We start from the raw sequence: 24445 nt of genomic DNA on the forward strand, positions 1-24445 counted from the left end.
TTTGCACCCCCTAATCTATGTACTATATGTCAATTTGTACTAAAATTTGTTCTCATTGTACAAATTTGTTTTGCCTAAAAAAAAGAAAGGATGATGCACAAAATATTTTATATTTTTTCAAAATTTAAGAATTTGAAAAAGAATTCCATTCTAAGTGATGTAGATAAAATTTTGCTTAAGCAAATACTTCAGAGTATGATATATTAATGAAAGAAAGTAAAAATTTTGTAATTTTTGCTTTGGCTGCATAATGAACGTATTAGCTTTTCTTACGGTATAGATTTTTACATTCGAATGGAAAATTATATGTATTTGATATATGACTGTGCAAAGAATTTGATCTAATGAACGATTTTGTCCAGTTAATTTTAATATTGACCTATTTGTTAATTGAGGATGGTACTCATTATGAATACTTTTACTTATTTGAAAGTTTTGATAGTTATTTTGTAATTTGTGATAAAGTTGTTTACTAGATTAGTAGAACTAACTTAATTACCAAAGTACTCTATACCTAATTGATAATGAAAGGGATAGAAATAATCTCTCAATCCTTCTAAATTCACCGACAAAAATGAACAGATATAAGACTATCACGTAATCTCACATAAAGTATCGAATAACGTTAAAGATGAAAAATACAAAATCCTCTATAAATATCATTTAGATACGTAATCAAATGTATAACGACGTCTTTTAAGGCGGTTGTATTTTTCTTCATCGGCACAACAAACATCTAATCGCTCATTCATTTATAACTGTCTATAGTTGTTGTTTTACAGGATCGATCAAAGAGAGATGAACTTGTCTTTGTCTCCAGAAACTACAATTTCCGCCTCTTAAATGATCACATACTGTCAATTAAAAGAGACTAAAGACCACCGAGATATGTGACGTGATGAGTGACACCATTTTATAATTCACCCTTTACCTTTATTTCTGGGTTCAAACTCTTTGAATGATGAAATCCATCATATGCAACGTGAAATCAAATTATTCGAGTGAGTAGATTGACAAAGCTATTAGATGTACACGAACAAAAAAAGTAAAACAAAGAATCAATAAGAATTGTAGTTTAATGATAAGTACTTCTTTGTTGTTAATCAGATGTTTCGAGTAATTTAAATCCTACCACATACAAAATCTTCTTTATTAGATAGTACTTTACTCTAAATTTAATTAGATCGCAATACGAGTACCCGACAAACTATATAGATGAAAAGTGAAAAGAAAGAAGGTAAATGAGGGAGCAATATGGCAAGAAAGAGGGGAGTAGGCACGTGTGGTCCCAAAACCAATAGAAAAGCAAACAGTGAGGAACAGCTCAGGAATTTTGGAGACGGCAGTCAGTAGTTGGATTAAACCGAGTGGATGACGTGGCTCTTTTATTTTATTTTTTTAATTTAATTTAATTTTAATTTGTTTTAACTTTTATTTAATTTAATTTAATTTAATTTGTGTTTTAATAAAGACGGCTTTCTGGAAATATAATTGACTCATCACTCACGTCTCACGTCTTAAATGTGGGCGCGTTTGGTTTTATGAAGAAAATATAATTAAAATAAAAGTATATTATTTTAAAAATTATTTATTGCATTATCTTTTTCTAATAGGGTGTGTTTGGTTGGAAGCAAATTTTTTTTTTAAAAAAGAAAATAAGTGTTTTTTTAGTTGCATATTTTATTATGTTTGGTAGTAAGTAAAATATATTGATATATAATCTAGATAAATGCTATGAGGGTCAGGGGAGAAGTAGGTATGGTTGAACCCTTTTCATTAGAAAGTTATATTATTTATACGTGGTTAATATCATTTTTTATGTATATATAATAGATGTTGAATCATCTTTAATTTTTTGGTGTATTTATTTTCTTATAGGAACTACATGGGTGAAAGATGAAGAAGAAATGTGTTAAAAGATGTGAAGGACACAATTAATTTGGAAAGTCATTTTATTTATTTTTTACTGTTTATAGAAAAAATATTTTTAATTTTTTTAAGCAACCAAATATGAGAAATTGAAAAATGAACTTGAGGGAGTTAGAAGCTATCATATAGTTTTTTAGATCAAATTTTAAAAAATACAAATATTTTTTTTATAAGATCACAAAAACTTAGGATAATAGAATTTGATGAAGTTGATCTGATTAATTGATAAGTAATGTGAAAATAAATCAATATATGAGACTTAATATACCAATATCCCTTTTTAAAAGTTATTTTTCTTAGTACCATCAATTAGAGAAAAAAATATGTGTTTACCCTAATACAAAATTTTCTTTTTTCAACAAAAAAGAAATTGAGCCATAAAATTACACTACTAAAATTTTGTAGTACTCAATATTTGTGGGGCCGAAAGCCAAAGCTTTGTTTGCATTGCCCTTAAGACGGCCAGAAACCGATTAGAAAAATCAATCGTCAATTTTTTCTTATTTTTTTAAAATTTGGATCAATTTTCCGCAAAAATGAGCTTAAAGAGTATAAATAAAAAAATGAAAGTCTTAAACAAACAAACATCAATGATACAATGATAAAAATAGTCCTACCACAGTAAGAATGAAGGTTCGATTAGTCTTTTAAAAAGCAGGGGGCTTGAGGTGAGGTATAAGTCCCGAAACACGGGGCGTAAGTCCAATAAATTTATGAGACATATATCTCATGTATCTTTAATTTTATAATTTTATTACTAAGAAAATAAGTAAAAGTAAAATTCTTAATAATTCTATAAATAAATTCAAATAAATCACCAATAACATGGGAAAATATTATAATTACTATTTGAAAAAAGTAATAATACAAAAAATGATAATAGCCGAGATACTTTAAAATGAAATCATTATCAATTTCATGATCGATATCCACATCTTAGTCCTTCTCATCTTCAACTAATATTTGTAATGATTATTGTTTATACATTTTCAAAAAAAGAGAAGGATAAATAGTATAAGAGCAATGGAATTCTATCAATTTTAGCTATGATTATCTAAAAAACTATTTATGGGAATGTCCTTTACTGCGAGAGATGCTTTCGTTATTTATATATTTCACAAAAATTCACTACAACATGATAGCATAAAGTATAAATATCACGACATCAATAATAAAATAACATGATTTAGAGCAAAATTACTTTTAAAACAATAAAAATTAAATTTAATTCCTGGGCATATGCTTTCATGCTCCGAACTTACGTTTTTACACCGAGGGCTTACACCTCAAAATTCTAAAGTGTACGCCCTATGAATCTACACATTTCATTTGCGTTCCAAAACGTTTTTGTTATGCCCCTCTCGAAACTCACCTTGGAACTCCCTAGAAAATGCCTTTAAAAATACTAGGTTCAATAATGTTCTTTTCAATCACTACACATTTCAAGGCTCCACCATTAAATTCCTGTGGCCCAAAAATTGTCACGATCCAATCCATGGGCTGTGCAGGCACCTACTTTAACACCTAACTAAGAGAACCCTTACACCAATTTTGAAATTAAGTCAATCCGGAAGTTAAGAAAACATACAAAATCTTATTATAACTTAAAATAACTAAGAAAATACACCAAAAACCCTCCCAAAGAATTAGTCTAAATAGGTACACGAGTATCTAAGAGTACGGTTTATAAATAAGAACAAGACACAACTCCCACCACAAGAAAGAAAAAGTAGAAGCTGATGGAGAATCATCTTCATCTTCGCCTAGAAAACATCACTTACCATGTAACCAAACTATGCCAAGTGACATAGCAAGAGTAGTATCAGTACAACAACATGTACTGGTAGGCATCATTGGTCAATCCGATACCCACGACATAATATACAATAATTAAAAAGAGTAAGCATGCACTTAAGAAAATTACACTGCTCAACATTTAAGTACAAAATTCTATCATCCCCACTTTTCTCTTCCATGCCATGCGAGCCTAACACTCATCCCTTCTCTTGGTCCAATGTCAACTCTAGTATAGATCAAGGCCTAGCCCAACTATCACAATTTATACAAGTTTCCACTACCACGACCTAGTCTTTTGGCCACATGGTCTACCATAACACAATTAGTAACCAACCTGGACTGACCTCTCTTTTACCAAAGCCTGGTTGTAATACCCCGCATGTTTGAAGGTTGAAATATGATAAAGTACTGTAAAATAGTGTGCCAGAAATAGGTTTCAGTAGTTTGGGGCCTGCCGCGGTGTGCCTGCAGTGTGCCCTCACCCAGTAAGCCATAAAACACATTCAGTGAATGTGATTTATGTTTTGTGCATAAATCGCATTCACCAGGTGCGATTTATGTGTAAAAAAAATTATTTTTATTGATTCAATTTTTTAATTGGGGGCACTTTGGACCTTTTCCTATTTAGTAGTGAATGAACCTAGATAATTTTTGGGACTAAATTCAATTCTATTTATTATCCGAAACCCCCAATTTCCTCTCATTCTCTCACAATATCCCAATTATAAAAATTCTCTCTCTACAAAAGCTCTCAAACCTCCATTGAAGATAATTAAACAATTCTCTCAAGATCTTACTCAAAATTCAAGATTTCTTCAAAATTCTTCTAGCTCCTACTTCAAGGTATGTGGGTATTTGATCCCAGGATACTTTCACCCATGGAGCCCAACAAATTCTCTACTTTTTCAATCAATTAAAGTATGTCCAATTTCATGAATTGAGTTTAATTACATGATTCTCTACTCAAATATGTATGAATTCTAAGATATTGCATGATTTCAATGATTTTCCAATAAATCCTCTTACATGATATTTAGGGTTCATGATCTCATTATGAGTCTTATTTAATTCTTATTAAATTGCATGAATTATGATTCTACTCATGGTTATGGATCTATTTTAACATAAGTTGATGATTGTGGTATTGAATTGAAGAGTTTTCTATAAATTTTCATACATTGATCTTTAGATTTAATGATGTGGATTGTGGGTATGTTCAATTATACTCATATTGATGTATTTTTAATGAATTATGTATGGGTTGATAGAAAGTATATGATCATGGATGTTTTTAAGTCAATCTCATGTTTTCCAAGTCAATTGATCATGTATTCAAGTTTTCACCATATTTTCAAGTATAGGCTATGATCATGGATTTCAAGTGATTTCAATGAAAGCTTTATGAATGATTTTCAAGGTTTATGAATGACTCATGAAAAGTTATGAATAATGATTCAAGGATGTTTTAAGAGAGTTAATAATAGGGTGAGTTAAGACCCTAAAATATTTTATGAATAAAGATATGTAATGATGAAAGGCTTATACTCATATTACATGAGATAAGATTAAGGAGCTATTCTATGATTATGTTGTTATGAATGATGACGGATAGTAGATATGGCCCCTCCCACGTGATGTTGACTTCATGACTTATGATTTTCTATTCTATTGAGAGCTTACCTAGCACTGAATGGACCTTGGGAGAGGCAATCTCTCTCGTAGTTGAGGCAAAAGATCCATAGTAAGATCCCATTATCCCATAACTATGTGTCACCGTAGGATAAAGGATCGCCTGTAGTAGAGACTCGATTCCTTAAGGGTCACCCATAGTTAAGGCTCGATCTTTCATGTAGCTTAGTGGATCCACTTAGGCATGACCGAGTCTACCTTGGCAAGTAGTCTTCCCCTTTCTTTTGGTGTATGTGTAACATCGGGACTCCATGTTATAACTCACATGGTTTATGTCGATTAATGGTCGCTCTCACAAAGGTACAAGGCCTCTCTCTCAATGTTTAAGGTATTTCTTATTATGGGTAATATGTCTCTCACAAACTGAAGTATGTTCTCTCACCCATGGTTTTATGATTCTCAATATGATTTAAGATCCTTAGTACTACTACTTATGAACTTGCAAACTCTTTTATGATTCCTTCTAACTCATGACTATCCATCTATTGTATAAGTTCTCTTCGTAAGGTTGCATTATGGTTTAAAATGACATTAGCCTTACTCATGATTTACTATAACGTGTAAATAGTTTACTTATTATATGTTATAGCCTTGATCATATGTTATTGCTTTTATGTCATGTATTGCATTTCTCAAATACCTAGTATATTCAAAGTACTAACACATACTTTTGTTTGCCTACATTGTGTTATAATGTAGGGCTCGACGATTACCCTACACACTCTCGTGGGTAGATAGAAGACTTGTTCACTTGACTTGGTAAGTCCTCATACTTCGGGGACTACCTATCGTGCTTGTATTTTCTTGCTACTTCTAGACTATGTTGTCATTTGAGATGTTCTCTTCTTGTTTGGGGAGCTAGTGACTTGTTCTATGCCCCCACCTATGTTAGTATGATAGAGGCATATTTAGACATAGAGCTGATATAGTCCGTTTGGACATATGACTTGAGATTTCATTTCATTTCTAGACTTCCATGTTTGAGATTATTCTTCCGCTTGTTTTTCTTATGTTTTCTCTTACCTTATGAATGCGATGTATGCTAAGAGGCTTGGTTGGGATCCTTCAGCTTCCTGATCGTTGTGTCATGACTAGGCCCTAGCCAGGGTCGTGACACTGGCCTAGTCTCTTAGCTCCTATACCAACCCCTCTAGTTCTCACTTGCACACCTTCCATACCCAAAATTCGGAGCACATCTAAGCACCACAATATGATATAAACAAACATCTACAGGAATCACACTACTATTACCATTCACTAAGCATCGCTCAATTCCCATGGTCAATCTCTATACAACCGTCAGCAATAGCATTCTTACTTTAATTATTACACAAGGTGGGTCTGGTCATTTATGGTATTGCCAATTTACTTTACCACAGTCCACTCCCATGAAATCACAGTCACACAACCTTTGGTTCTCTTTTAGAAACCATAGCATATAAATGGTCCTCTCATGGGACTTATACACAATCTACGTGTATATATGTCGAAACGTGACAACTGATCTCTATAATTATATATGTCAGAACGTGATACATGATCTCTATAAATATATGTGTCAGAACGTAACACCCAAATCCTATAAATATATGTGTCAAAATGTGACACCCAATCCCTATATGTGTCAGAACGTGACATTCGATCCCTAGGTACATATTTATATCAACCACAACCATAATTACATTCACAAAACCACAATGAATGTTTCACATGCTTGCACAATCAAGTAACAGGTTCATTTCGTATCATTGATCTCAGAATTCATTTCATTAAGTTTGTTACATCTTTCCTAATCTCACACATACAGTCAGTACTATCAATTACAGTAACAAGTACATGTAATATAGACAGGAATGTAAAACCATCACCCACAACCACAGGAAAGCAAATACTTTCTTGCATAAGGTTTATCAACACAAAGTCCTTCACATTCAACCTTTATTTCATAATACACATTACTCAAGTAGTTTACAGAGAATAATCAGCATGGATACACACAATTATTTTATAAGCCTATCTCTATATGCACCCCAATGGCCATAACCCCCAAGTCTCAGAATTCCGTCATGACCCAACTATTGTCTACCTTCAATCTCACGAGAGTCATTGACCCTCTAAACACGCTATTAACAGGGTCTACTTTTAAATTTTAGATCATTACCATTTGGCCCAACCAATCAGGACCCAAATATATGCATATAATTCATCTATGCAGTAATTAACGACTTTTTGCTACCCAAACTCCGTGCCCGTAGGCCTAAATCTCCTGTCAACTATGATATAAAACGCGTGGAAATAGATTTACAACTATTCAAGTGATGAAACCTAGTTTACTTAGGCGTCAAACAACTATAAGAAGATTTTATTTGATGAATTTTGACTTTCGAATGGAGGAACAATGGAGACGGGCCTAGAATCCGTGGTTTGCAGCCTTCCTTGCGCTAAAAATTTCTCCTGCCCCCCTTCCCCTTAGGCCTAGAGCAGCTTTCCTGAGGTTTTTTGGGTGTCCTTCACCTATTTTGGTACTTAAGGGAAAAGGGAGGAAATAATAATTCGCATCTTTTAAATTTTGTCCCGACTGTCCCGCTATGGCGTGGTCCATGCCGTCATGACGGCACCACTATGAAGGGAATACTCGCGCTATGGCGAGATGATCCAGGTCCTGATAACTTATTTCACAAGATTTTTAGTTCCACCTAGTTAACGACGGTTCGGATCGTTAAAAAAATAAAGCTCATATATTTTGTCCACCCATGTAGTACCTATGGATCTAATGACAAACAAATGAAATTGGGCCATTTACAAGAACAATTTTGATTTTTTATTGCATGAATTACTTTTATTATGGGGTGATTTTTAATTTTTATTTCAAGTATTTATTTAATAAAAGTTTATGGACCAAAATATATATCCTATGACCTAATTTCTCTAGGCATAAATTTAGTGAACTTTTGTCTCGCTCGACATAAATTTTGTAAGACCTACTTTTGCTAGGCATAAGTTTAGGAAACTTTGTCTTGCTCGACGTAAGTTTTGTAAGAGTTAAGTTATGCGGTAAAATTTGTGAAGTATTTCTATAACCTAATTTCGCTAGGCATAAGTTTAGAGAACTTTTACCTTGCTCCACATATGTTTTGCAGGAATCAAGTTATGCCTTTTACGACGTAACTTTTAGGTTTTGAAACTGAAGTTTTTCCTCTATCGACATAAGTTTCGTAGGAACTAAATTATACACTTGAGTGCATAACTTGTGGGTTTTGGACTTATCTTTTCTCCATCTATCGACATAAGTTCTGTAGGAATTAAGTAGAATAACTTGTTATGTCTTTTAAGGCATAACTTGTGTTATATTATGATACAAAAATTTAAAGTTATGTCAAATTAAATTTATTCGTTATTTTTGCATTAGCGGAATATTTGACCACTTTTTTATCACCCAAACATGGAGGCATTTGTGCGAATGACCCAACAACTTTCTCGATCAATAGTTAGATGTGTAGGGCTAAGCCAACCAAAGATACTTTTAGTTGGAGTTTGGACATGCAATTTCATCTCATGAATTGAAATCATAAGATGAAATAATCGTTTGGACATGCATTTCATTTCATGATTTCAAATCATGAGATAAAATCTCAAATTCTCCAAGAAGTTTGATTTAGAAATTTCAATTTATGATTTCACATTTTTCAAATACAAAAATTGACCAACAAGTTTATATTTTGTTAAAAAAATGACCCACCATTTTATATATACAAACCATTTGTTTCATATGTAAACAAAATTTACAGTATATATTATTATTTTTACCAACATTTAAATTATTTATACATGATATAATCATTACTATCACCAACCAAATTTATTATTACTTCAAATCAACACATACTTTATTTATTATTACCAATCAAATTTATTTATGAACATGGTGATATAGTTACTAATGATATTGACCAACAAATGCCTCAAAGTAACAATGTTGATTCGTCTTATCGATCATTTGATCGAGAAATGCATACTCAACATTGTTGATTCGTCTTATCGATCATCTAATCGAGAAATGCATACTCAACATGAGGAGATTATCCATACTATATGGGAGAACTATACTAAAGAATAGTACAATACAACTCATATTCATTTTTTTATTGAACTAAAGTTATGTAGTTTTTTTAAGAATAGTTTTGTAACAGTGTATTATACTGTATTATGAACTTTTGCTTATTTGATAAGAAAGTATAAATAATTGAGATAATTTTGATAGTGTTCGCAACTTATGGGATTTTTATGTTTATTAGCAAAAAACTATAGCTAAAAAAATTCAAATTGTAAATCTAAACAAAACTTCCATTTCATCTCGTATGATTTATATCATAATTTCAAGGGATAGTTTCAAATATTTTTAATAAATAACTAGTTTAACAAATATGACCATATTTTTATTTACATAAAATAAATAGCCAAAAGTTATACAAAGTATACACTAATTATATAATATAGCTTGCCAAAAATTATAGAAAGTATATATCGACTATACAATATAGCTTACCTAAACACGAGTTATACACTAACTATATATTATGATACACTCAAAAAACTGAATATAGCATAACTATATATGAAGTGTACACTGACTATATATGAAGTGTACACTGACTAGATATGAAGTATGCACTAGCTAATCAATCTCGATCAACTCAAAATTACCTCTAAACAATCTCAAATTTTAGATATAAAATCATCTCGATATTTTGAGTCTTTTGATATATAATTCGCTCGAAACAATTTACGCTTGCAGTATGTCAAATTTTTAAATCAAACAAGCTTAGAAACTTTAATAACTGATTCACTTTGGGTCAAACTTTTTAAGTTTTTATGTAAAATACCTCACACCATTAAGAATATTCATATATACCTCATATGTTGCTTCCAAGTTTTTTCAAATTTCAATTATCAATACGGATATTTTTGCAGGATTACCCAAATCTCATAGTGTTAAGAGCTAATTACATCTTATCCCTACTTTTTTTCAAATTACAATTTTTTTTTAAATTTGATGAAATCCGGATACATCTCAAAACGTCTCAATATATCGAGTCTCGATTTCGGATACATCCCGATACATCGCGTTTTGGTTTCGGATACATCACTCGAACTTTCGATACATCACGTAAAATGATGTATCGGACCGATACATCGTGTAAAGTGATGTAGCCGAGAATAGGAAATAGTAGAGATTTTTATAATTTTTTCAAATGATAGAAAATGTTAGAGAATGAGTTGTGTGTTTAGGTAATGTTTTCATCAAAGCCTAGAGTTAGCTTCTTCTAATTGTGCCCATGGTCTCTAATCTACCTTTAACATGATAAATCATTTTTATTATCCAACAAAAAACTAAAATGATAAGGAGGTAAATGAAATATCTCAAACAAAAAAGGGCCAAAATTCGCCGAGGATTGTTTTTTTCCCGCCGTTAGAAAAATGATCATGAGCTAGAACGTGAGACGAAGCTGGTAGCCATTAACGAAACTTGTAGCTTCATCTTTTAAATTTTGAGATTCCAAAAATGAGCTACATTTTGAGTAGGTGTTATTACAAAAGACTGGGTAGATCTTGAGGAGTTCATATCTGAAAAATTTGAAGGATTTTAGTGCAAGTTTGAGGTGGATTTGAGTGGGTTTTCAGATAAAAAATTGAGGTTGAAGATGAACAATGAAATTTGATTTAATTTTGTATTATAAAAAGTACGGAAAAGGGCCAAAATTGCCTATTTACTATTCAACGAGAAACATTTTTTCCCTTCATTAGAAATTGGGGGTTTAATAGGATTTAATTTGGGTTTGAATATGTTCGAACCACAAACCAATAGGGTTGGACTGTGTTTAAGAGGGACTAAAACAATCACTTTTCTCACAGAGTGCAAAAGTGTTCCTCAGCTAATAATAAAGGACAATTTTGACCCTTTTCTATATCTCAAATACAAAAAATAATAAGTATTATAAATGCAAATTTAGAGGAAAATCTCTAAAATAATTTCTCAATGTATTTAACTATATACATAATATATACAATTACTTAGAGATATTAAATACATCCGGAGGAAAGGTTCATAGATGTCAGTTGAGACCAAGTTAAAAGACATGTTTTTATATTATACCAATTATAATTTTGTATTGGACTTTGATATTGTGTTTAATTTGTCTATTGTTCGCGATAAATTTTCTTAATATATGTAAAATAAGCTGCAATCACAAAATTAAAAAAAAAATTATATTAATAAGTACTTATGAGTATAAATTAGTTTGTTCTTTTGATTTTTCTCTCATAAGCTTTTTTCGTAATTCGAGTGCCTTCAGTAGCGTATTTCTCGAATGTAAGATATATATAATTTGTATCTCCTTGAGATGTGTGTGATCTTTAGGAACGTTCATGCAACACTTTGTCGTTTCACATTGATTTAGGGGAAGAGTGGGTGATTGGTCACTCCTTCGAAGAACTATGTAGTTGATGTTGGATCTCTCTGCTTGCGGATGCCTTTATCAATTGGAGGATGCTTTCTCCAATTCTATTTGAATATCCTCCTTTCAGAAAGTTATGTAATCCAATTTATAGTTATAAGGAGTATTTAGTTCAAGTGTAAATTAAATAAACTCTCTTGTACTTAACTATATATTCACCTTAGAGATTAAATACGAGCGATTGATTAACAACAAACACACACATATATATATTGCTAATCATAAAGTATAACTGTAAAACATATTCAAAGTAGAGAACTAAATATAAATTCTTATGTTATAAATGTGTAAGACCCTGGAAGTTGGAAAATCGGAACAAGGAAAAGGTTGTAGAAAATGCTTATGGTGAGTTTTCCTAGTTGACCTACGCGCCGTAGGAAGTCTTAAGGATCGTATGTAGGAGGGTCCGTAGGAAGTATTAAGGATCGTATGTAGGAGGATCTCGTAGGAAAGGTCTAGAGGCTTGAAAAATTGGCTAAGTGACAGATCAATTGACAAGTGGGATCTATGGGTCCTACAAGGTCCTAAAAATCGTAGACTGTAGTCGTAGGAAGACTCCTGAGACATGCGAAGAGGTCCTACAAACTGTAGAAGTTCTAGAGGCCGTAGGATGACCCGCAAAGTGAGGTTCAGAGACTATGATTTTTGAGTTTTCAAAAATGTGCAGGACGAGAGGTCCCTACGATCCATGGAGGAGTCTATGATCTGTAGACTTTGGTCGTAGGATTGAAGTACAATTTCAATAGCTTTTTATTTTGGACATGATTTCTACGGAAGTGTTAGGCGGATCGTGGAAAGTCCTACGGACCATAGGGTCTTTCTGGCAGAATTTATTCGGGTTATTTTGGTCTTTTTCTATTTTTTAATTCCTAAACTACGTCGTTTTAGGGAAAATTTGGACAACCTATAACTACCCTAATCCTTCAAACTAACCCTATTCCCTCTCATTCTCTCGAAATCACCTAAGGCACTCAAGATTTTCTTCCAAGGTCATCTTCTCTAACAAGCTAGGGTTCCAAGCTCAAACTCCATTGCTCTTAGACTTTGATTTACCCAGATATGTGAGAATTCACCAATGGTTTCCTTTCATCCATTGAGTTCCAAAAGATCTCAATCATTCAAGTTCTATTTCACCCAATTCAATTAGGATTTATGTCAATCTTCACGGGTCCTTTTTATTTTGATTCAATTGATGTTCTACTACTTCATTATGAATGATTTGACTAAATATATGATTTATAATTAATTTCATTTAGTCCCATGCTTTATGCTTTGAAATTCACATATGAACTATGATATGATCATGATTTGATGAAGGATTTATGTATGTTTTTACAAAAATGATGAAGTGTGTTTAAAGGATGCTTTTATGCAAGTATCAATAATTGGCGAAAGGTTTTCTCACAATATGAAAGAAATCATGATTTAGATGCTTAGAAATGTAAGTGCCTATATAGACTACGTATGAATTATGATTTGCAAGGAGCTACTATTATATGATTTTACGATGTGGATTGGTAAATGTTTATTGCCTTTCCTAATGTTATGCTTTGAAGTATAATTGATTTTATCTATTCTGTTGGAATTTTGACTTAGCAACGAGGGTCTTGAGGTGGAATCTTGGTAAGGGAGTCTCTAGTAACAACCACTATTCCCAAACTACATGCCCCCGTAGGTTGTCTTAAATGACTTAGCTAGTGGATCCACAATTAGATCATTGATGAAATGATACAGAGTCTACTTTGGCAAGTAGCCTCTCCTTTTTCGGTGTAGGAGTTACACCAGATTCCATGTTATAGCTCACTTGGTCTTATTGTCGGTTATGGTTAATATCCCACAAAATGACTATGTTTGCCTTGATGCTTTTCACTATGTCTTTCGAGTAATGCATTGGCCTTATCACATGATTTATGATTTCTTTTCAAGCTTTTAAAATATTCTTGGTCAAGCATTTCACTTTTACGCCCATTATGATATCATGTTTTACGTTACGCATATTTCTCACATAGTTAGTACATTCTATGTACTGACGTATACTTTTGTCTATATTTTTCATAATATAGGTCACTATGCTCCTGTCCATTCTCGTCGCTAGCACAGGTTCCATTCAGAGCTGCTTATTTTGGTGAGTCCTCATGTTTCTAAGGCACAACCACTTATGTCGTCTTCCATTTCAAATTCATGTTATTTCGTATGTTTTGGGTGAGGTAAGGCTTGTCCTACGCCCCCGTCTATGTTAGTAGAGGCATTGTCAGGCTGGACTAGTATGATTTTGTTCATTTCTTATGTCATGTTTGGATTCTCTTTTATCGAGATTTTTACTTTTGAGACTTCTCTTCTGCAATTAAGTTTATTCATGTTATCTTATGTCATGCTATGTAAATTAAGAGACTTGTTTAGGGTCTCTTGGGATCCTAGGCGCCGTGTCACATCTAGGGTCTAGCTTGAATCATGACAAAATGCCACAATTGTGAATAAATCCACCAAGGTTTATAAATGCCACAACTGAATCAGTAAAGCAAACATTTTACTTTTGGCTTTACACTCCAAGAAAGTCAAAATTGCAAGTGTGAAACGTAACGCTCTAATATATGGATGTCCACGTTGCAAACAAACAAAAAAAACTACTAGTAAAAAAATACAAACAACTCTATATATAGTCCCTTTTTTTTCTCTACTTCAATTATATTCCTAGTAACCAAAGAGTTTTTACATGCAAAGCCATTGTTATTTATTATTAGAGAGTTCAATTTTATTTCCTGGTAAAGTTTTTTTCTCTTTTTTCTGTTATGAATTCATGTTTGAAAAAATAATAATCTTATATGTGCATGATTTTTGCTGTTAGTTGAATTGGTGAAGTGTGTATATATATATATATATATATATATATATATATATATATATGTTTATATACATTTTTTCCCTCTCAAAATTTGCTGAAATTTATCTTGCTTATAAGTTCCTTTATGTTTGATAGCTTTGTTAGAAAAGAAGAGATTGGAGTTGATTAGAAAGTCACTTTCTTTCGTTGAAGAAATTTGGAATCAGGAAGAAAGACAAATAAATCTAAGGTACATGATTTTGGTGTTACTTGAAATTGTTGAAGTATATTTATGTTTATATACATTTTTGTTTCCTCTCAAAACTTGCTGAAATTAATCTTGTTTATAAGTGTTCCCTTTTGTTTAATATCATTGTTTGAAAAGAATAGATTGAAGTTGATTACTCAGAAAATCACTTCTTTTTTTTTTTTGAAGAAAATTGGAATCAGGAAGAAAGACGACTTTCTGAGACAATAACTATTCGTTGAGTGATCAGCTGAGAAATCAATCCAAGGTACATGATTTTGGTGCTGCTTGAAATTGGTGAAGTATATATATATATATGTTTATATACATTTTTGTTTTCCTCTCAAAATTTGTTGAAATTAATCTTGTTTATAAATTCCTTTCTATTTAATAGCTTTGTTTGAAATGAAGAGATTGAAGTTGCTTTCTCAGAAAATTGCTTTCTTTGTTGAAGAAAATTGGAATCAAGAAGAAAGACGATTTCATGAGATAATAACTATTAGTCAAGTGACCGATTGAGAAATCAATCCGAAGAGATTGAGTTTATGCTATATGATTTTTGATGTTAATTACTTGAAATTTGCAGCATTTGAAGGTGGAGAATTTTGTGTTTAGATGCATTATTTTTTCTTTCAAACTTTTTAGTCGGTTCGATCAAATCGAGGTTCTTTGTTTTTTCCTTTTTTAAAACTTAGCTTTTGCTTAATTTTTTTTCCTTTTTTATATAAAAAATGGTATAGAGAATAGAAAATGAGAGTTAATCTTTGTTGTTCTTATTGACTAAACGACGTTTATCATCGAGGAGTGTGGTGAGATAGTTAGGAATTAGGATCTACCTTCTGCTATGAAGGATTTACCTCCTTAATGGCCGCTCTACTAGGTGCGAGTCTGAATTAGTCGGGCTAGTAGGCTCTGGATTTTCGTAAATCAAAGAAAAAAATAGATGAGGATTTCATCCCCCTTTTCCCTTTCTTTTGTCCTTAGGTTTTACTTCTACCCCTCCGGTGAAAATGACTCACCTATGATTAATGGGGATAAAAATCAATGTCTGAAATTTACAGGTCTACAATCTAGTTCGATTTAATCTAAGTTTGATCATTTGTTTGGTAACCTATACCACCTTTAGGGATTCAACATCCTTACTGAGGCTTGTTCCATCACCGTACTGAGGAAGGGTCTGGCTCTGATACCGTATTATGTTGGGAGTTAATTATGATTTTGTTGAATTCCTGTTTGGAAAAATGGTAAAAACTTAGTCGCATCGGGTGTTTACACATGCCTATATCAACATTCATCCTAAATAGGAGGCCTTGAATTTAGGATTACCGAATTGGATTAAGATTGTTCGCACTAAATCCAAATCTTGATTTTCCAAATAGGTAATTTGGCTCGGCGGATATATCAAAGTTGACTTCTTATTTCAAGGCGTTGATGCCTAAACTTCCTTTAACAATGGTAAATAATCTTATAAATTCTAATGGTAGTAATGAATTTTTCACACCACCTTTTACTTAGAATAGCTTACATAGTTTCCCAAATCATATTTGATTGTATTGGTATCTAAGACTTCTACAAAATTGCTTTAAAGCTATTTTGACTTAAAATCACCTAAAATAAGACAATCCAACAGGCTCTAAATGTATTAAATGTGAAATATAAACACTGAAAAGCACAAAAATACCTAAAACGTTTAGCAATTGAAATAGGTATAATACATAGATGGACACCTTAACTTAGACTCAATTGACAACTGAACATTTCAACTTTGAGGATGCACATCTTGATACGCCAATTGTCTTACTGTTTCAATTGAACAATCCAACTTACAAAATGATCATCTAGATATCTCCAAAAATTATGTGTTACATCAGCGTCAGGCAAGACACACGAGACACAGTAGGAACGAGTTGATGTGCATTTTCAAAGTTAGAGTTTTTTGTCAATTGAAACCAAGTTAAGGTGTCAATCAATGTATTATGCCGTTGAAATATGGTGAAAGATGTTAGAAATATAAACTTCTTTCTGTTGTAGTTTAAATACTTTCTATCTTGAGAGATCATTGCTAGATAAATGATTTTGTTATATAAACTTGAGTCTTGATTGTCTTTATTAATGTTAGATGAAGTAGGGATGGTTCATTGAAGAAGGTTGTTAGTACTAGTACATTGCTTAATTCATTTTGATGTACATGAAAAATTCTTATGACGGTTCTCAAAAAGGCCTCTCGCCATTAAGAGTATTCAACACCTTATAGATAATGTCTTTTTTTCTTTTCTACTTTTCATGTGGGACCTTGTTCATAGACATCAAATATAAATTTCATAAAAGCAGTCCCTGATTATGGATCTCAAATTTAGCTAATACTAAAATCAATGAGTATAAATGTTAAATTTCAGGTTACATAGTGTCGGGCTAAGTCCGCCTAAAGAAACTCTTAACATGGTATGATATAGTATGCTTTGAGCCAAGCCCGCAACATTTTTCCCGGAAAGCCTAACACCACCTTATACATAGATTATTTTCCTTATCAATTTTCAATGAGATTTTTGTTCACAGTCAACATTTTCTTTCCATGTATTGCTTGTTACTTAATATTATAATCATACCATTTATGGTTAAAACTAATATTTACCAATGGTTTACTAAATCTTGCTTTACTAATATCCTCACTGGTAATTGGAAGGAATCAAAATGGCAACTGATAACATCTTACTTGCTCCTTCCACCCCGTTGCTCGAGGAGCAGAATGTGGTAGCTCAGCCGCAGCTAGTGCCAAAGCCGCGACGCAGGTCGCAGAAATTCAAACAGATTCAGGACAGCTCAGTGAGTGAAACACCATCTCATCCTGGCAATATAATGAGCTTTGGTCAAATTGATCCGCAAGGATTGCTTGGTTCATCCGGAGTCAGCCTTCAAGATAATCCAAAATCATTGGAAAACTTGGATAAGGAGACAAGCATGTCTCGTCCGGCCCCCACTGTGCTTCTGTTACCGGATCATCATATCACAAAGAACAAAGAAGCTAGTGCTGTAATAATAAAACAGGAATCTTTTGTTGCACCTATGCTTCCAGACTATTCCTTGAGGAACGAGAAACAGAAGCTCGAAGATTCATTTCAACCTACTTTTTCCCTGATGAAATTAGCATATCAGCAAGGGATGCTGAGTTCATCCAGAGTACGCTTTCAGGAGAATGAAAAACTATTGGAGGACTCGGACAAGGAGAGGAGCATGTATCATCCTGGACAGAGTGTGCTTCAGTCACCTGAGCAACAAATCGCAAATAACAAGGAGTCTGGTGCGGTCATAACGAACTGTGAATGCTTAGTTCCACCTATGATTATGGAAGAGTCTTTGAGGAAGGGGAAACAGAAGCTAATCGAAGAGTCATTTCCATCTACTTTTCGTCATATTAATGTAGCATCACAGCTTCCAAGTGCATCGTTGATGAATGGACCGTGTCCATCAAGAGTTTCTCAGCTTAACTTGTTGTGGCTGTTACAGAAGCAAATTCAACTATCGAGGACTTATGAGAAACGTCCAGAAGTTGTGCCTGACATAAGATCAATCTATACACCAGAAATGTGCGCTCAACGTGTGAAGCAATACATGTATCGTCAGCAGCAAAGACCAAGAGTAAGATATTCCCAGTAAAAGAAATACTGAGTTTTTTTGATAAATAGGATGTATTTTTGACAACTAAAACATACAATCTTATGGTACTTGATAATACAGGACAACAATATCGAGTTTTGGAGGAATTTAGTTGCAGAATTCTTTGCTCCTAATATCAAGAAGAGATTGTGCCTCTCATCGAATAAAAATAGACAGCAAATAAGTGGTATTTTCCCTCAGGTATGTAGCTTAATCTTCTAGTCAATTTTCCATAGGATTATTTCAACCTCTGTGAGAAATTCTTCTTCAAAATGGAAGAAAATATTTTTGCCAACATGTCTTTCCTAAAGTATGTATTTTGATGTGATGGAATTCAAAATTTTCAGTTTAACGTATTTGACGTTAAGTTTTTTTCATTAGTTGGAAAAATTTGGTTCTATAAGATTGATCATGTTGTTATCTGCAATTGTTCAACTTTCTTTTCCAAAATCGAAAATGGATAAATATCTTTTACACTGAGGTTTGTGATCTCAACATATGACATTATTTTTGATACATTTTATTTTCCGCCAATCTGAAAGACATCTAGCATGAATAGCCTCTCTGCAATGCTGGTTTTCCTTTAGGATTTTAATTCAAATCAACTGCAGGAGGCATGGTGCTGTGAGATCTGCAATGTGAAGCCTACTGCTGGTTTTGGTATGTCCTCGACGTCACATTTTTTTGGAATACTCCAGTATACAAGCTGTATACTAAGAATTAAAGAACCTATATATACACTAATATGGTTCTCTACAAATGACACCCAATATTCTTCTATACATGTCCTCTATGTCACTTATTAAATTGGTGACGATTGGATAATTTTGAGTCCTATAAGTTGTAAGCGAACATAGGCTCCTTTTGGTTTCTTGCTCTGATATCTCTGTATTTACTTTTAGAATACTATATTTAAGGCGGCAAAAACTAGTTTTGTTGAATTTTTTTGACTCGGAGGTTTATACATTATGTCTAGTACTAAATAGTGAGAACGAAAGGCAGTGCTGGAGCAATGGTAAAGTTGTCTGCGTGTGACCTATAGGTCATCGGTTCGAGTTGTGGAATTATGCCACTCATGCTTGCATCAAGGTAGGTTGCCTACATCACACACCCTTGAGTGAAAGCGATATTCTTCTTCCACCAGGGCTGCCCTTTTATTAAATAGTGAGAACTGTCACAAACTATATAGAAATACTATATAGAAAGGTAAATGTGATTACTTTGAAAATTTGCTGCTCACTTTCTGAAGTACTGATTTGTCACTTTGTGGATTGTAGAGATGAGTGCAGAAGTTTTACCTAGGCTATGCAAAATTAAGAACGAGACCAGTATGATGGACGAGCATCTTTATATGGATATACCTGAAGAATGTTATACACCATCCGGTCACATTGTTTTGAACTACGCAAAAGTAACAGAACGAAGTGTTTATGAGACAGCACGAGTGGTCCGTGAAGGCCGGCTGAGAGTTGTGTTCTCTTCAGATCTAAAGGTTAAATGTTGTTAAGTTAATCCTTAAGTCCTCTTTTTTCTGAATTTCTTGAAATTGTCCAAAATGATTGATGAGTGAACATCCTTTTTTCGCCTTTAATGTGATAGATTTCTACGTGGGAGTTCTGCTGTTCATTTCACGAAGTTTATATTGATCGAAGATCAGTTACTCCCCAGGTATATAAACATTACTCCAACTTTCCTTCGTATCAGCTTGTGATTTTGACTACTTTCAAACCTTAAGCTTAATGTTTTATCACCTTGAAGTTGATAGTGATGACAACTGATTATTAGACGGAAGATTTTTTAAATAGGCGTTTGGATATTGATTTGGTTGAAACTTGGAAAAAAGAGATTTTGAAGTTGAAGCTGAAAAATGGTATTTGTAAGTTGAAGTTGCGTTTGAACATGCATTTCACTTAAAAGTTGAACTCGCGCTTAGACCAGTTTAGAAAACTCATCTTCAAAAACTAACCAAAAAATCAGTCCAATGTATAAACAAACAATGTTTTTGAAAAAAAGGGAAAAACTTCTACGTCCAAACGGTTCCCAAATCTCTTATATGGAAAAGAAGTTCTTTTTTGTGAGTTTGAAAAGAAGCAGAGACTTCTCATTGAGGTGTAAAACATTATTTATCCAGGTTCATCAACTCAAGGAAGCAATCCAGAAATACAAAGTTTTTGCTGAGAGTAGTTTAGGGATTTCTACTGAAGAATTTCAAAGAAACACCAACAAGTAAGTTGTTTATCCAACTGTTTTACATTCACATCGACTAGTACAGTTCATGACATGCTAATTCCATTTCGAATATGTATATGCTTACTGGTCAATAATTTTCTCATATCCTGTATGATGTGACTATACATGCCTAACATATATACTAAAGTAGAAGAATTTGTACTTGAGCAAGTTGATAACATCATTTTTGAGAACTCTAGTGCGTGTAAAATATAATGCAATTTTGGAGTTTGAGCTATTGGACATCATTCTAAACATTTTTCGACATAATTTTTGGGTGGTGACATTTAATCTAGCCACCCAAGCCAACGGAAGAGTCTAGGAATGAAGAACAAATTGTTTCGTACATTCTAAAATTTGCCTCGCCAAGAAGACAAAATAGCACCCCTCAAATAAAAGGCTAAAAAAGCAAAAAATGGACACTTTGATGAAATTATTCATATACTGGTCCTGTATTAATATTTAGCATTTTCCCTGTAATATTTCATATTTGTGGACTTTTGTTTCGTCCTTCTCATTTTAGTGAAACCATGTTATAATAGTTTTGACCTTCATGAACTGTATCTTCATGAATTGTTGCAGGTTTGCCCCATCAATACGTGAATTAGCAAGATCTTTGGACAAGTCATTGATCAATGACCTTGGTTATCCTAAGCGCTATGTCCGATGTCTCCAGGTATTTGTCATTTTTTCAGTCTAATCATCCTGTCAGTGGATTATGTGCACATTAGAATGCCTTGTGTAATCTACTTCAAGTTATAGATAAAACAAAAGGCGACGAGAAGACGAGGATTTTGTATCAAAATTCTCTTGATAGAATGAATTTGCTTATTCAGAATTTGAAATGGTGACATTTGAGCGTGGTTTCTTTTCTTTCTTGTCTACCATTCAACAACTGTTGTGTTTGTCTTTGTCATGTTTGAAACACTGCACTCTTTTGTGCATATTTGTTATCAAAGCATGACTAGGAGATATATTAAACATCTCATATTCTGCAAACTTCTTGACAGTCTTGAATTGAAAAATTACTCTTTTTGATGAATTATAGATATCAGAAATAGTCAGCAGCATGAAAGATCTAATGGAGTACAGCAAGAAATACGGGATCGGACCTACAGGTAATGAAATAACTCAACCATATGGATGTATAGCTTACTGAAGCGAGTCTTGATCTTGATGGACTGTTGTTGTGTGTTCAGTGAGTAGCAAATATCTGCATAAAGATAAGGCTAACCTTTTAAACATTTTTGTGAAGAGTGCAAATATGAGCCTGAACTAAAAAAAATCATGTCTTTGACATCGGACAGTGTCCTGTTTGTTTTCATACAATGTTATGATGGAAAATGTGACTCATTCAAGTTGAATATTTTATTCTAGAAGAGTAAAATGCAAACTATTGAGAGATGATTGCAGCTAACTCTTTCTAATTTTTCAGAGGCAATGGCCAGGATTCATCGTGAATCAGCTGTATCACGTGTGGCACATAATTCAGTTGCAGAAGAAGGGCCTCAACAACATATAGATGATACAATAAGTCAGAGCTCTTCAGTAATAAGTTTTGCTCCTTATCCATCTACTGATGAAGGCACAAAAAGTTTGAAATGTAGTTCCCCTCATGCTGCATCACCAACTTCCTCTACTGCTTCGTCCAAAAGGCTAGTAGTTCACCAAGAAGACCTTGTTGAAGCTAAAAGAAAGAAACAAATGACAAACTCAGGAGAGAATTCTGTTCTTCCTGCTACCACCGAGCCCGTGTTGAATCAGCCAGTCTCCATAACTCCTCCTTCTTCTTCCATTAGGCGATCAGTAGTTCAACCATCTGTTATTGTTCCCTCTAGTACTATGTCCGTTGAACCTAATGAGTATCTGAGCTCAAAGGTGAAGGTTGAAGAAGATCTTGTCACTTCCCAAAACTTAGCCATTGCTGAAGCTGATGCTTCGATTGATACTAAATTAGTTCTGAACCAGAATGAGAACAACGGTAACTACTGCTATGGTTTTGAAACAGATGGGACGGTTGGAAAAAGCTATTACATGGATCAGTTGGAGAATCTGAATGGGGCAGGTTTTTTCCCTGGCATTCACATTGGATCTCCTTTAACCGGAACGTTAATGGTGAATGATACTCGTGGCAACAACCAACAATCCAATGACCAATTGCCTTATTTGAATGGAGAAATGGATCCCATCGATGACATTCAGTTCGACTGAAAACTTTATGGTGCTTTTTTATCAATAATAGTTGCATGTTTAGAAACTTTAGTAATGCAAGTTTTCCTTTCTTTATATAACTTTTACTTGTTTTGTATGAAATGAAGATCTTTTCTTCTTTCATTGTTGTAATAGCTATAACTAGTTGTGCTTGAAACTTAAAAACTTTTCCTTTTGCAATGAGTGCATCAACTTTGCTTTGGTCTTTCTGTTTTCTAGTTCTCTATTCTATTATACATTTAAGTTCAAAATGTGGATATTATTTGGTAGTTTTTTCATCCCTTTTGATCATTTAATATCCCCTCAAGTTGGAGCATGAGGATCACGAATGCCCAAATTGCGAAGTAAGTGCTCATATTGCGACTTGCCCAATCCCTTGGTAAAGATATCAGCTAACTATGTGTTGGAACATAACTCGGAGATATACTATGGGATTGCAATTCATCCCGAACATAAACATATATAGTCCACTTCAGTGTTTTTGGTTCGTTCATGATAAATAAGATTCCAGGCAATATACAAATGCCACTTGACCACAATACACAGTAGTGGGAGCTAGTTTTTCAAAAAAATAATTATCCCTGCATGCCTAAAAAAGAGTGTAGCCACTCTATTTGCCACATCAACATCTAGGAGGGTAAAGACTATCAAATAGCCAAGTTTAGAGGGATTTGACTGAAACATGCCAAATTAAGGATGCACAGGTCTAACCTAATCTACCTTAAATTTATATTTTGTTTGGTTGACAGTATAAATTTATCTTGGATATATTTATACTTTCAACCAAACAAAATATAAATTTAATCTCAAACTTAATTCTGAGATATTCCATCTTATCTCATTAATCAAACGACCCATTAGAATCTAGCAATCAAATAAGAATAATAATTTTTTTTTAAAATCATTAAAACGGAAAACATAACTTTCTTCATGTATGTTTTACATCGATAGTCCATTTAAAACAATTTATAAATTTTAAGGAGTTATGGATAATGAACATTTTTGGAAAAATATATTCCTTAGTAATATTCTCATCTTTTTGGCATAATACATAAAAATCCTCTTTTAACTACTTGTTATTTATGATGTAAATTGTGTGTGTTGTGCGAGTGAAAGGGGCTCAAAGAGGATTTGATTGGTTATGTTAAGAAATGTGGTGTCTATTAAAGGCCTTTCTAAGTTTAGGCATTATTAATGCACGGAATGCACGAAGGCATTATGGTGCCCAAAAAGTGTGTGTTCTGGGGTCGGACTCCTCAGTTAGATGACCAAACCCATGTGTTAATTGAAAGAATGTTATTGCTCCTTCAAATTGAATGCAGTATTTTGCTTATGCTGAGTACAAATGGGAAG

The 24445-nt window shown here is 33.2% G+C and overlaps 1 protein-coding gene across 1 annotated transcript; it reads left to right on the forward strand.

The window, feature by feature from the left end:
• The first annotated feature begins 17689 nt into the window (after positions 1-17689).
• LOC129886756 (transcriptional corepressor SEUSS-like) lies at positions 17690-23357 on the forward strand. Its single transcript, XM_055961595.1, has 9 exons — positions 17690-18634; positions 18734-18853; positions 19264-19312; positions 19930-20144; positions 20252-20320; positions 20784-20878; positions 21464-21557; positions 21930-21999; positions 22317-23357. The coding sequence occupies exons 1-9, from the start codon at positions 17690-17692 to the stop codon at positions 23090-23092; spliced, it is 2433 nt and encodes an 810-aa protein (XP_055817570.1). The 3' UTR covers positions 23093-23357.
• The last annotated feature ends 1088 nt before the right edge of the window (positions 23358-24445 follow it).

The sequence above is a fragment of the Solanum dulcamara genome, chromosome 1 (genome assembly GCF_947179165.1).
Source record: "Solanum dulcamara chromosome 1, daSolDulc1.2, whole genome shotgun sequence".
NCBI lineage: Eukaryota > Viridiplantae > Streptophyta > Magnoliopsida > Solanales > Solanaceae > Solanum > Solanum dulcamara.

Excerpts from the sequence above, each read along its gene's own strand:
- LOC129886756 (XM_055961595.1), top strand. The coding sequence starts at position 17,690 with ATGGCAACTGATAACATCTTACTTGCTCCTTCCACCCCGTTGCTCGAG. Across the intron at positions 19,313-19,929 it reads GAAGCCTACTGCTGGTTTTG|AGATGAGTGCAGAAGTTTTA; the intron begins GTATGTCCTCGA and ends TGTGGATTGTAG. Across the intron at positions 21,558-21,929 it reads GCTATGTCCGATGTCTCCAG|ATATCAGAAATAGTCAGCAG; the intron begins GTATTTGTCATT and ends GATGAATTATAG.